This window comes from Egretta garzetta, unplaced genomic scaffold, assembly GCF_000687185.1.
Source record: "Egretta garzetta isolate BGI_Z169 unplaced genomic scaffold, ASM68718v1 scaffold326, whole genome shotgun sequence".
Classification (NCBI taxonomy): Eukaryota; Metazoa; Chordata; class Aves; order Pelecaniformes; family Ardeidae; genus Egretta; species Egretta garzetta.
This window is the reverse complement of record NW_009260026.1, coordinates 3,508,071-3,520,566: the sequence shown is the minus strand read 5'-3', so window position 1 is coordinate 3,520,566 and position 12,496 is coordinate 3,508,071. Positions and strand designations below refer to the sequence as shown.

Sequence of the window (12,496 nt, the reverse complement as noted above, 5' to 3'; positions counted from 1 at the left end):
GGAGCATGCCAGCACAGGAGCCTAAAAATCAAGGCGTGGGTGCACTCTGCAAATGTAGTTCAAGCCCACTGAGTCTTTAGCCCTTCGTAAGATCAGTCTTCTCCCCACGAGAGGAGCCATCAGAAGCTGTTTCTGCAAGGCACCTTTTGCAATATGGGCATACACAAGGAATACGCTCTACTTGCAAGTCCGGATCTCAAGATCACTCTTCCTCTATAGTCCATTTCTCATGTCCTTTGGAAATCAACACTAATTTAATTAATCTTTATTAGCAATTACAGCTTCATGGTAAAGAGGTTTTCAGGGATGAAACTGCAAAAATCAATGTATGTATTACTGATCCTCATGCATCCCTCAGCTTCCCAAAACTCACCAACTAACAGCAGCTGCTTGGAAACCCTTTACAAGTCTTTTTTTCCTCCCCAGATGGCGAAGTCTTTTCTCCCTTGTGCATTAAATACTCAACAAAACACACTCACCAAATTATCATATCAACCCATAACCATGCATGCTAATTATTTCTTAAATCAGGATTTCTCCCACCGAATTTCAACCAAAATAAACATGGTATAGAGAAAAATCTATGCTTATAGTGAACAACCATTCATCAGCTTAAGTAACTCTAATGGATGCCACTTTAAACTAAGCCTGCACCATCTGTTCTACCCCTCAATTAGAGAAGCCAAAAAATTATTCAATACACTGTTTAAGAAAGCCAGCTAATTTATGTATGTAAGTTTTATTTCTCTTCAGCTCAGTGAAGCATGCTCTTGTAATGCTTGATATTCAGACAGATCAGACTAGAAGGCTGCTTTCTCTAACACTATTAGTTTTTTCAGGGAAAATAAAATTTCCCTGAAGTATTTCACCATATAAAAAAATTTGTGTAACATCTCACCATACATTGTATTTTAAAGAGTGTGATGTCTCTAAGTAACAAAATCAACTAGGAGATGATGAAATCTAATCTGAGGTCCTAGACACATGAACACAAATGAACCTCAGGACACAGCCCTGCACAGCTCTCACCCTGACAGACTGGGTCTTCCAGCAGAGCACTGCTTGTTCAGCCAGGAGCCCTGGGCAAGCGCAAGTGTCCTCAGCCACCCAGGGCTGTTAACCACATCAGTTCCTAACTCCTCTTTTACAGGCAAAGCCCTGCAAGCTGCTGGGCACAGAGCAAGCTGCACTGGCACAATGGGATCACCCTATATAAGGGTGAGATGCTCTCCTTGGCAAGCACAGCCTGTGCAGTGAGAGTAAAGCAACATCAAAAAAAAAATCACTACCTGACAAAGCGCAGGGAAAAAAGCCAAAAAGTTTCATCCAGTCCCTTACTGCAACTGTTTCACTTCAAACTGACCTTTCCTACACTCTGCAATATGAGAAAACATTGAGTAGAATCTCTTCAATCTGATGGACCCTGACCTGCTTGAAGGCTCTGTCACCACCAAATCTCTAAGCTGAGTTCACTCTTGGGTGTTGCTACAGCAATACCAAGGGCACTTCCAAACCTTAACTCCAAGAGCACAGACCACACATCACAGGGAACAGAAAGGTGCAGGAGACCTCATCACCACTGCTAGATGGGGGCAATGGTACAATACTCTCCTGCTGTGGAGAAGCAGTCAAGAGAAGGTCACTACCAAACACACTCAGTTCACTTCTAGGAACATCAGGCTGGTAAAAAACTACTTTAAGATCCTGGACATACTCCTTTACACTACACCTCAAAATGAAACATTCAATAGCACATCATAGTCTGGGTACTGAGAAAAGCACATCAGCCACAGATGAGTCAGGAGATCCTGCCCATTAAACAGCATTACCAAACACTGCCATAAGCAGCTCAAAGTGAGGTTGTTCACTAAGAAATTACTGATTATTTTAGCTCTCTCCCCTTGCTATAGGATTGTGAAGTTAAGAGGACATACTGAAGCCCCTGATACTGCTGTGTTGTTTTGCTGCATGTCTCAAGACAGACAGCTCTGTGGAGGCTTTAGTTATTGTTCAGGGATTCAAAGCTCTGCAAAATAACTTTTTCTTTCTTAGCAGGGGAAGAAATGGAGTCAAGCAGAACCACCATCCTGAAACAGCACAGACCAAGCAAACAAAACACATGAAGAAACAGAGCAGAGGCAGGATTCCTCTTTGGTCTGCAGCACCCTGCAGTACCTTCTCCAGCCCAACCTCACTAGTATACCCCACAACTAGTGCCCACATAAACATAGGATGTCTGCTCTAAGTAACTGAACTCCAGAGAAGAGTAAGAGCTCTCAAAGAGAAATCATCTTTTCACTGCACCGTTCTTCCATCTTGCACCTACCTATAAGTACTGCTGGGAAAACACAGGGCAGACAATGCCTGTTGGGTGCAGTTCGAGCCAGGCCTGGCAAGCACAGATACACAAATGGCCTTATACTGGGCCTCAGTGCCTTGCTTCATGTAACAACCCTCATGTTTCCTTGACTTGAAAAGCACTCTGAACTGTCCAAGTGCCTTCTGCACCTAAGGCAGCTGCCTGTTAAACAGCAGGGATCAGTGACCAGGTCACAAGGCCATTTGTTAGAAGAGTTTCAGAGTGCTGACTGCTATCAGAACTGTGTTAGGTCTCAGTTTCACACATGGTGCTCTTACAGACTTGGACAGCACCAAGGAAAGAGAAGCATTTCTTCCCCTTCCACCACTGCATGTTTGCTGCATCACTTGAAAGAGAAGATTGCTTTGTCTCCGGTCCCAGTGCCGAGGTCAAGGACTTCACAAAACAGTATCAGGTTAAGATAGAAACAATGCATAAAAATCCACCAACCAAAGCCTAAAAGTGTCAGTGATGGTCATGACTTACATAGCTCAAACTTGTATGCCAATGGGAGAGACAGCTTGAGCCCGCCCTGTAAAAGCACAGTAATTTCATCATCACTTGAGGCTCTTTTTAATCCAAACTGAACTGGATTGCCTCAGAGATGTCACTTCTCTTTGGTTAGCTGATGTTTCCTCAGTGATAACATCTAGGCACAAGGGTTTAGTTAGAAGAGTCCTAGACAGGCAGGAGCCATGAATCAAGTGGATGCTCTCCCAAGATAATGGGTCTGTTATCCAAACCCAGTCTAATTCCAAGAGCACACACTATTACTGAAGTATTAGGAAAATTCAGATCATGCAGATGATCTCAATCTTTGTTTTAAGCTGATACTTTTTCAAATGAAGAGGAATAAGGTGAGCAGAGAAACAGACTGCAAATATAATGGCTTTTTCAACTGTGACCAAACAACTGCAGTTTGGCTCTCCAGATGGCTATTCTAGGGCAGCGATGCTTGGCCTTTCACTCTCAGGGTTGTTACACTAATCCACAAACTGGACCAGATGACACCAGGTACCTCGTTCTCCCTCACACCAGGCAGAGTTGAGCTTCCAAATCCCCACCCCACAATCAGTCAAGAAGAATGGCAACTAACACAGATGCAGGCACTAAAACAAAAGGAAAAGATCAGCATATGATGATGCACTGAGCCTTGGCTGGATACTGAAGCAGACCTCACTACATCACTAACCTCCAGGTAGCCAGCTTGCCCCACTCAAAGGTTTCACATCCCCTGTTATGCTCATTCACAGAGAAAACGCCCTCCAGACATCTGAGACTTGTCTCTGTTATGCTTACTAAAACTTATTAAACACAGCAAATGCTATCTATAGAACACGCACATTAATGAACAGCCAGCTCAGCAGTGTGAGTTCTGGAACAGAGTCACTGCAGTACAGAAGTGCCATCAGTTTATTACTGGAGAACGAACGCCACAGCGAGCATCGTGTGTAGTTCAACAGACAAAAGACTGGGAAGGGGTGAAGAGGAGGGAGAGAACAAATTATCCTAAAAGAAATTCTGCAAACTGACACTGGAACTGCAAAGTACTGCATAGCTCCGTGATCCCCATCACTTCACAAAATCCATGCAAGCAGCACATTTTGTAACAATTTCAAGTTTAATATACTTGGGCTACCTTTCCACTAAGAATCATGGAAGTCTAAGAAAAAGCCAGTTAGCAAGAAAAGGGGGAATAAGAACATACAGTGCCCACAGAAAGTTATCTGTACACCGCTTGTTCCTGACAGCAAGCTAAGATTTCTTCATGTGTTCCACCAGAATGGATCCTCTCTTGAGATTGTATTGGCTTTGGTTGTTTGTTGGTTGGGTTTTTTTTGTTCCTACATGCCAAACAGCTTCTACCACAGCTGCTTGTTGACAAAAATGAAGATAAAAATGCAGCTGTGCAGAACACATTGACTAATACACAGCAATCTCACAATGACTTCTCAACCAAAATCTCTGTTAAAAATAGTTTAAGTTAATCCGAGGGCGTTGAGCTCCAGAGCACTTGCAACCTATACGGCTAGTCTCTCCTTCACTTCTACAGGGAAGATCTCCAACACAACTCTCAGTTAACTATCTCCAGGCTCAGCTCCATAGGAACTTTAACTCTCAGGTTTTTCAGTACTTATCAGAAAGGACCAAAGTCTCCTATTACATCCCATGCAACAGCTTAAGTACCCTATTTGTCTTTGACTTGTCAGAGTGCCTCCTGAAGGGACCAGGACAGGAGTTTTCCAAGCCCCAGCTAAGAACCCCTCCCTACTCCCACAGTACATGAGTGGTAGGACTTCCTCACTAAGACCTGTAGGGAGGTGAAGCAACATGACAGGAATAGCAAGGCAGTGGAGTTCCATGTCCTACCCACTCATTGCAACACTGTCAAATTCAACAGAACATACATACATACACACCCTTGCCTGAGCTAAGCACAGTAGATGATTGTACTTAAGTTGCCCACAGAAAACAAATAGCAAGATTTAACAACAGTGAAAAATACTTCTGTTTATATATGCTTTTTGCAGTTCTATAAACTTTAATATGGCAGGAATTCATCAACATTGCCAACTACTGGGATGATCAAAGCATTCCACCAGTAACAAGGTACATAAAGACATCAAGATATCACAGTATGAGCACCAAACAAAACCGTTTATTAAAACCCCATTTACTGAATTCTTACTGCCTTGAGTCCTCAATATCACATCAGCTATCAACTACCAAGAAATGAGTCAAGAATGGTTGATTCAGCATAACTCAGCTTATAGACATTACTATTATGAAGTTTACTACACAACTTTAACTTAAATTAAGTAGCACTTGACATTGAAACTTCTGGTTGTAAACACATTCCATCTGACAAGTCTTACCTTATAATTGCTGGAATTTACCCAAGAAGTGGCCAGTCCATCAACCATTTTATCCAGCATAGTCTGATCATGTTCAAGATCAGCTGACTTCTGTTTATCTGAGAAGTAATCTATCAATTCCTGGCCAACCTGAAGTCTCTTTCCAACATCCTTCTGCAGCACCTGCGCTAAGCAGTACTCCATACTGGGCTCCATAGTGTCTTAGAAATACAGCACCAGCAAGAAAGCTAGAGGGCAGTAAGTCCGAAAAATTCCTCTATAAACATACGCAGGAGGTCGCCTCTTTGTTCAATGAAGGTTACTGAGGGTCTGGGTTTCAAAGATGCAATTCTGAGAATGGCAACAATGCACCATGTGTGTGTGAACAGCAGCTGGTAGGATATTAAAAGTCCAATTTAAATAACTAGTAATAGACGAAGCAACGAGCTGTGGTGCACTGTTGAGTCTGCAATAATTCCCAATTCAGCAGTCCATTCTGAAAGAAATGAAAAAGAACAGTATTAAAGGTTAAATTAAGACTGGGGCAAAAAAAGATTGAAAGCATGTCACAAAATAGGTTATTCATATACAGCTGTGAAGCTGTGATAAGCTGGATACAAGCAGCATTGTTCTATTTTAAGGAATCAGACAAGGTAGGTCAGGACAAAAACCTTCAGTTATACTTTACAACAGCAGTTACCCATCAGTTCCCTAGAAGTTTTAATGACAGACAGTAAATCTGGGACTTAAGTAAGATCTGATTAGTATTCAATATTATTGCAACTACCACCACCACCATCCACCCACAAAGGTAGAGACAAAATCCTTAAGCAGGTCACCAGGAAAACACATCTGCTTTAAGAAGTGAAAGCAGGAAGAGGTCTGGATCCTGTTTTGACTGTTGGCCTTCAGAAATCAATGCCATTAGCTGGCCAGCAAGATACAGCACTAACACAGGGCTCCAGGAATGTAAAACGAGCAGGTTTTGAAAGAAAAAAAAACCTAGGTGCTCAAGCTGTTTCCAAGCTGAATCCTGTTATAGCCCAATTATACATGCCCAGGAAACAGCACTGGCCTAGTGCAATAGCATAAACACAGTTCAATCAACAGTGCCTGAGGCCACACACAAGAAAGGCCAGGCCAAACTTTGCTGCCACTCAGAGCATCATCAGTGAAGTAAGCTTTTGGCTTACATGTAAAAAAAAAAATGGGTATATGTCTGGGGTTTGATTATGTTCCTCAATCCTAGAAACTCTTCTATCCAAGCACTTCACTAGTTGCCCAGATGCAGCTTTTTTTGTCCCTCCATCTGAAGCCAAACAAATCCCACCAGGGAACAGACCCCCAGTCCATCCTCCACCCTCCCACAGACCAAGGCTCCCAGCACCATCATACTGCTTCCTGTTCGGAGGGGGTGACAAAAATCCAGAATCTCTTTGTTTCCTGCCTAATAATATCTAAAGCTAGAAATCTGCCCTACTTTTTCCACCAGCACAGGGAAAGCAGGTCAAGCTCAGAGCAAGGGAAGAGGCTGTGGAGCAGACACCTGGTTCAATAAACAACTGGAAGGAAGCTGGATGCACAAGTTCACTAATTAGAAGCACTGGGGCAGCAAATCTAAATACCTTCAGTTTGAGCAAATAAGGCCTTCACAGAAGTCTTAATAAAACAAACTGGATCTGACAGCAGACAGAATGCACACAAAAACCCTCACCTGGAAACGAAAGCACACCTCACACAGCAGACTATTTCAAGTTCATTATCTTCCTTGGCCAGACTTACACACTGCCACATCTTACCACTACCAAACACCGCAGCTAGAGGCAGCACAGAGGCTTGTGGTCTTGAGCTTCCCAAACCCTCCAAGTGCTGCCAGACATGTCCCAGCTGCCCACAATGGCTGCACTGCTTATTCATCAGGTAGGAGGAGTCACCAGAGAGCAGGTCCCTCTGTTCCAGGCAGCCAGTTCACATCCCCACTGGCTCACAGCAATCAAAACTGGTTCTGTGCATCCAGGGACTCACCTCAGCCAACTGCCTGGCAAATCCTACCATCAGCCAGAAGGGATTGTGTGTGCCTGTAGACTAAATTCCCTCCTCACCAGCAAAACCTCACCCTCCACCCTTCACCAGCAAGGAAGCATTAGCTGCAGCTGCACACACAGCACCAAGGACTTTGAGTTAGTGCCATGACAGCTTACTGCTTGTGACCACTACCCCAACCAGGGCTGCTTCAAGTGCAGAAGTCTTCCTCCAAGTCTCCCCATCTGTGCCTTTGAACATTGGCCCCTGCCCTGCCCTCTAGCATGGGCTGGTCTTGCTCCTTGCTGAAGATGCTCCAGTTATGCGAGACAGTATTACACACAGGAGTCTAAGCACCTAACAGAAGGTGTTTCAGACAGTGAGGCAGCATTTCACTGGATACCTCACTAGCAGAGAGCTACTGGAGAAGGGGCAGGTAACTGATATTTAGCAGCTACCGTGTTCTAGCTGAAACCTTTCAAGATACCTGTGGCTTGCTTCTGGACTCCAGAAGCTGCATGCACATTCAAAAGGGGCTCTTCTGTTAACTAGAGGATAGAACATGGTGACAAGAGTCCCCTAACTGCTTTTAAAATGGTAATGTGGAACTTGCTTAGACTTGAAAATTCAGATTACAGGAGGGTGGTAAATGACTGTTAGTTACCACAGAATAGCCATTTTTTATTAACTTCACACATAGACAAGTCCCAACACATCCAAGAAGCCATTAGCTGGCCATGAGAAAGGAACATTCAAAGTTTCAAGTCCTTCTATGTGGTTTTCATTTAAGAGTTTGTCTCTGTCTACAAATGCAGGAACAATCTTTTAAGAAAATTCATATAACCAAATTTCTATCAGAGTTCCTCATTTTTTAAACATGTGAAGGAAGGCATAGGATAAAAATTATGGTGTACTACAGAAGAACAGATTTGTGTCCTAATCTTAAGGATCATATCTAAAGTAGATCCACTATACATTATGGCACCACCAAACACATACAGGGGGTACCTTTGAATCCTGGGGAAAAACAGTAATAGTAAGCCAAGAGGAGAGGCTCAAGCTGGCTTGCATCTACCAGCCACCAGGTGTTTAAGCTGCTTTTTTTAAAAAAAAAAAATCCCCAAACACCTTTTCCACACATGTTAGGAAGTCTGTTGACTCCCCCTCTTCCTCACAGGAAGAAGCAGGGAAAAAAAGCACCTGAGAAAACCAAGACCCAAGCTGACAAAAAATGAACCTCCTAGACAATGAAGCACACTGCTGCTACATCCCATCAAGTTTGAGATCAACTGGGCAGATGCTCCCCACATAACAAGCTCTGGAAAACGCAAAGCCATAGTCTCAGCCCCAGTGGTCCACCTCTGTTCCAGCAGAATTTAAATGCCATGGGTTTCAGGTAGCCAATGTTACAAGATACAAACAATTTAGGAGTAGGATTCCGAGTACAACCTCTTCCCACAGAAGCACAGTCATGCAGAAGTTGGAACTAACAATTTAGTGGCACAGGTCTTGTGTTTGCAGCTCCTGAAAGTTTTGAGAAGGGTTGCAAATATAGGCTCAAAAGCAAGGGTTTTCTCCAATCCTCCTACCAGGCCTGCAGTTTTCACTTGGGGAGACAGGCTAGGCTACATCTGATATAATGTCAACATGTAGGCAAGATAATCCAAGAGAAGAAACTATCCTCCCCACCACCCCAACTGTCACTACAAAAATAAAATTCCCTCTTTCACTAATAAGACATCAAAACTATGTGCTTAGTCAAAGCCTCTGACAGTAACACCTACATTTTCCATCAAGAGTTATCCAGCAGAAAGCCACCAGAGAATTTAGGTTTAATACCAGCTTGGAGCTCAAAATGAGGAATTTAAAGGAGAAAGCTGACAAAGACTGAAAATCCCAAAGTTACTTAGCCTAGATACTATCACCATAACACCATAAAAGCTGGTACACAATTAACAGCAAAGCAACTGGCTCAGCACGTAGAATAAGTCAATCTAGCAATCTAGTAGCAAGGAAATACTTGTTACCCAAGATGCTGTGACATTAAACTGGGTACATAAGCCAATAAACTTTTCTCAGTGCTTAGGAGAACCCCACCGACCCCAGATTAAGTGAAACTACATTATCAGCAATTCTCAAGTAAGATCTTATCTTTGGATAACTTTACAAGAAATTTTAAATCTTCTTCCTTTCTCAATGAGGAAGGAAACCTGAACCATGTAAAGAATGAAATACTACTCTCCTGGGGCCTTCTCTATACTTGGAAGCTCTTCCAACATGCTATTCAACTTTAAAAATTATGCCCCACTCTTCTGCTCCACTGATCATGTTCAGTTATCTTTGTCGTGTTTCACCATCATCATTTGCCAACAAACCAGTGCAGCCCACAACCTCCCCAGTCCACTACTCTAACACATCTAACTCAAACACAAGCTTGCAGGGAGACAAAGCGTTGCTGCCACTCACTATCACTGTAGGCAAGAGCCAGTGCCAGTCAATAGCCAGGCCTTTCTAGTTACCTTCCTGAAGGCGTATCTGTACCTACTTCCAGCCAGTAAGCTTCACTTGTAAACAACTTGTAAATACAAGATCACTTCTTTGGTGTCTTTTTTTTGTATATGGTTAGCTGAAGCCCAACAGTTCTAGAAATAACACAGCACCACAGTCACACGAACAAGTCTCCTCATTCACAGGTCTCTCATAACATATAAACGTTAGTTTAGAATTAGTTCAAGGTTCCTTGAACCTTGACTTTCCACAACAAAGAACTTCTCTCCTCCTTCAGGAGAACTCCACCCTGGCCAAATGCAGCAATTTTTCAAGTGTAAAAGGTACCAGGAATCAAGCCTGAAGCAGTTCACCACTACTGGAAAGTGGGCAGTGCAATTACTTAACTATTGGGTTTGCCAGCCAAGCCCCCATAGGCAGGAAGTTCAGAGCAATTAGAACAGCACCTAGAAATCACCTACTGCAAAGACTAAATGGAGATCTCATCAGCAAGGCAGTGTCAAACTGCGGCTCTGCACGAAGGGTGGAAGCTCTCAGCCCTCTGTCCACTCCTCTTCCTCTTTTTGCTTCAACCAGTACAGGTATCCTCTGCCCAGAGGGGATTTGGTATCAGGCCTTTACAAAGAATGACACTCACTAAGCACTCAACCTACTCTTCCCTCGATGTGCCAGTAGCAGTGGACAAAGCAGCTGTACTGACAGTCTCCGAGCTCAAAGCATTCTTAGTTGTTCAAACCCTTGGAGAGAACGAGGTGGCAAGTAAAACATCAAGCATCCTACTTGAAGAAAGCAACCTTTTTCTGGACTCAAAGGCAGTTTGGAATTACCCACCCAGCAGCTGACAGATGGGCTCTCCCTGTTGTTCACCTGCCTCCACAACTAGGTAATAATGTTTCTTTAGCGCCCAGGAATATTGCACAACCCTGTGATTGTTTTAAATCAGTAATTAGTGTTGCCTTGTAGTTGAGCCTCCCCCTAATGCAAAGATGGTATCTTAGATTTCCAGCCTGACAACTCATACTTTTCTAACTAGCTGACAGGACAGCCCATGCTTATCTCAATGTACCAAGTGCCTCTGACTGTACTTCATGCAGAGACTCCTTCCACACCCCTATACATAACTAACTCTCTTCAGACAGAGTAGCCACCACACCTCTAGTGCTCACCAGCACAGCCTGGCTGATAAGCAAAGCACTGCCCATGTGGATGCAGCTTCCTTGCTGGAAGTGTCATTAGGTCTGCAGCAGAGGGTTTCTTCCTTCTCCCGCAGCACCAGCCACACTAAGGAAGCGTTTGTAAAACTCCAGGCAGTTCACCTTCACAAGAACCATGTCTGGCTGAAGGCTTGCTATGACTCTGCTAAATATTAGCTGTTCCCCAAACTTGCCTGGAGTCTCTTAAGGGTTCATGGTTGAAGTACACACAGTAACCAATCCACATCAGGGCACAGCTTCACTGCCATGAGAAAAACTGAGGCAGATTTCCAGAATGAAGACTGCTGAAAGATTTCCAGGACTTTAACTATGGCCTTCTAACCCCCACACAATCCTTCTAGGACACATGCTAGCCATGAAAGTTGCATTACCCTACTCTGGGTAAGATGAGAGATAAGCTTCAGATAACAGGAATTCTTACGCCTCAGCTGAAGGTTTGCACTGCTGCCTCCATAACTGAACATACAGACCTACCAATTTCAGCAAGGCATCAATCTTTAAAGAATCTCCACGCTAATGAAGCTGCAGCAAATCCAGATGACTTGCAGGTCACCTCAATGTGACCCCAATACCCTACACTAATGGAACCACTTTGCAGAGTGGGGGTAACCCTTTGAGAGCAGGGCAGAAAATTAGATGAGTTTTACCATCCTTTGTTTTCCTAATACAACCCCTCTCTGAAATTAGTTTGGTTTTAACTTTGTCTGAGACCAAGGACAAGTATAGAATGAGCTTTCAAGGTCTTCTTCCTTTTTAACTGTTAGAGTGCCAAGACACAAGCCAAAATCTTGTAATGTTAGGAGCTGCTCTGTGTGACTCTTGTAGGCACCTCAGTTCACATCTCCAAGGAATCACACTACAAGCAGTTCATTAGGGGCCCACTGGACCACCAGGGAGGTGAGGAAACCTATCCTCATGACATCTACCCTGCGAATAGTACCTAAGTTTGAGGGTTGTATGTGCAAAAATATCCTCTCTCTCCCTCATTCTGGAGATGTAACCTTACCTTAGAGCCTGTAGACTCCAGCTCTGACACCTGTGGGACCCAGGCCAGCAAACCATACAGCACTGGCTCTCTCTGACTTCCAGCTCTGCTCTGCAAGGTGTCAGAGCCAAGGGTACACCAGGTCCCCAGAGGGGCTGTGATGATGCACCCCAGAAGAACAGAGGCGGTGTCCAGCCCCCTCCCTACTGCAACTGTGAGTGGGACAAAGCTTTCCAGAGTCACATCCCAACACCCTCCTCCACAATCCATCAGCAATATTGAATCATCTGGAAAAACATGGGAAGAAAAGGAAAAGAAAAGGCTTTCACCTGTAGCCTCATGTGTGTAAAATGTTCGTAATCTCTATTTGTATTGCAATAAATGAAGTCCCTTAGGCTAAGATCACTAATTTAGCCAGTCCTGAAGATGAAAAGCATCTCTTAATGTATATCAGTTGAAGAAAAAAGGTGGGAGAATACCAAGAACTTCCTATTTTATAGGCAGGAATAGGGCAGAAATTCAGTCCCTTTCCCAGAGCCACTGCAAAGCAAGT

General features: G+C 43.7%; 1 protein-coding gene across 9 annotated transcripts in view; it reads right to left on the bottom strand.

Annotated features, from left to right (window-relative positions):
- CLASP1 (cytoplasmic linker associated protein 1) overlaps positions 1-12,063 on the bottom strand; it is a 176,481-nt gene extending 164,418 nt beyond the window's left edge. For 4 of the 9 annotated variants that reach the window (XR_004842286.1, XM_035896290.1, XM_035896292.1 and 1 more), the window contains exons 1-2: positions 11,965-12,063; positions 5,236-5,710 (exon numbers count right to left, since the gene is read on the bottom strand). Coding sequence is in view for 8 of the 9 variants with exons in the window: in XM_035896290.1 (XP_035752183.1) it covers positions 5,236-5,430 (195 nt within the window). In the remaining variant the exon portion in view is untranslated. The remainder of the gene's footprint in view (positions 1-5,235; positions 5,711-11,964) is intronic. The other 5 variants (XM_035896286.1, XM_009640875.2, XM_035896287.1 and 2 more) reach the window with 2 other exon arrangements.
- Between the last annotated feature and the right edge of the window lie 433 nt (positions 12,064-12,496).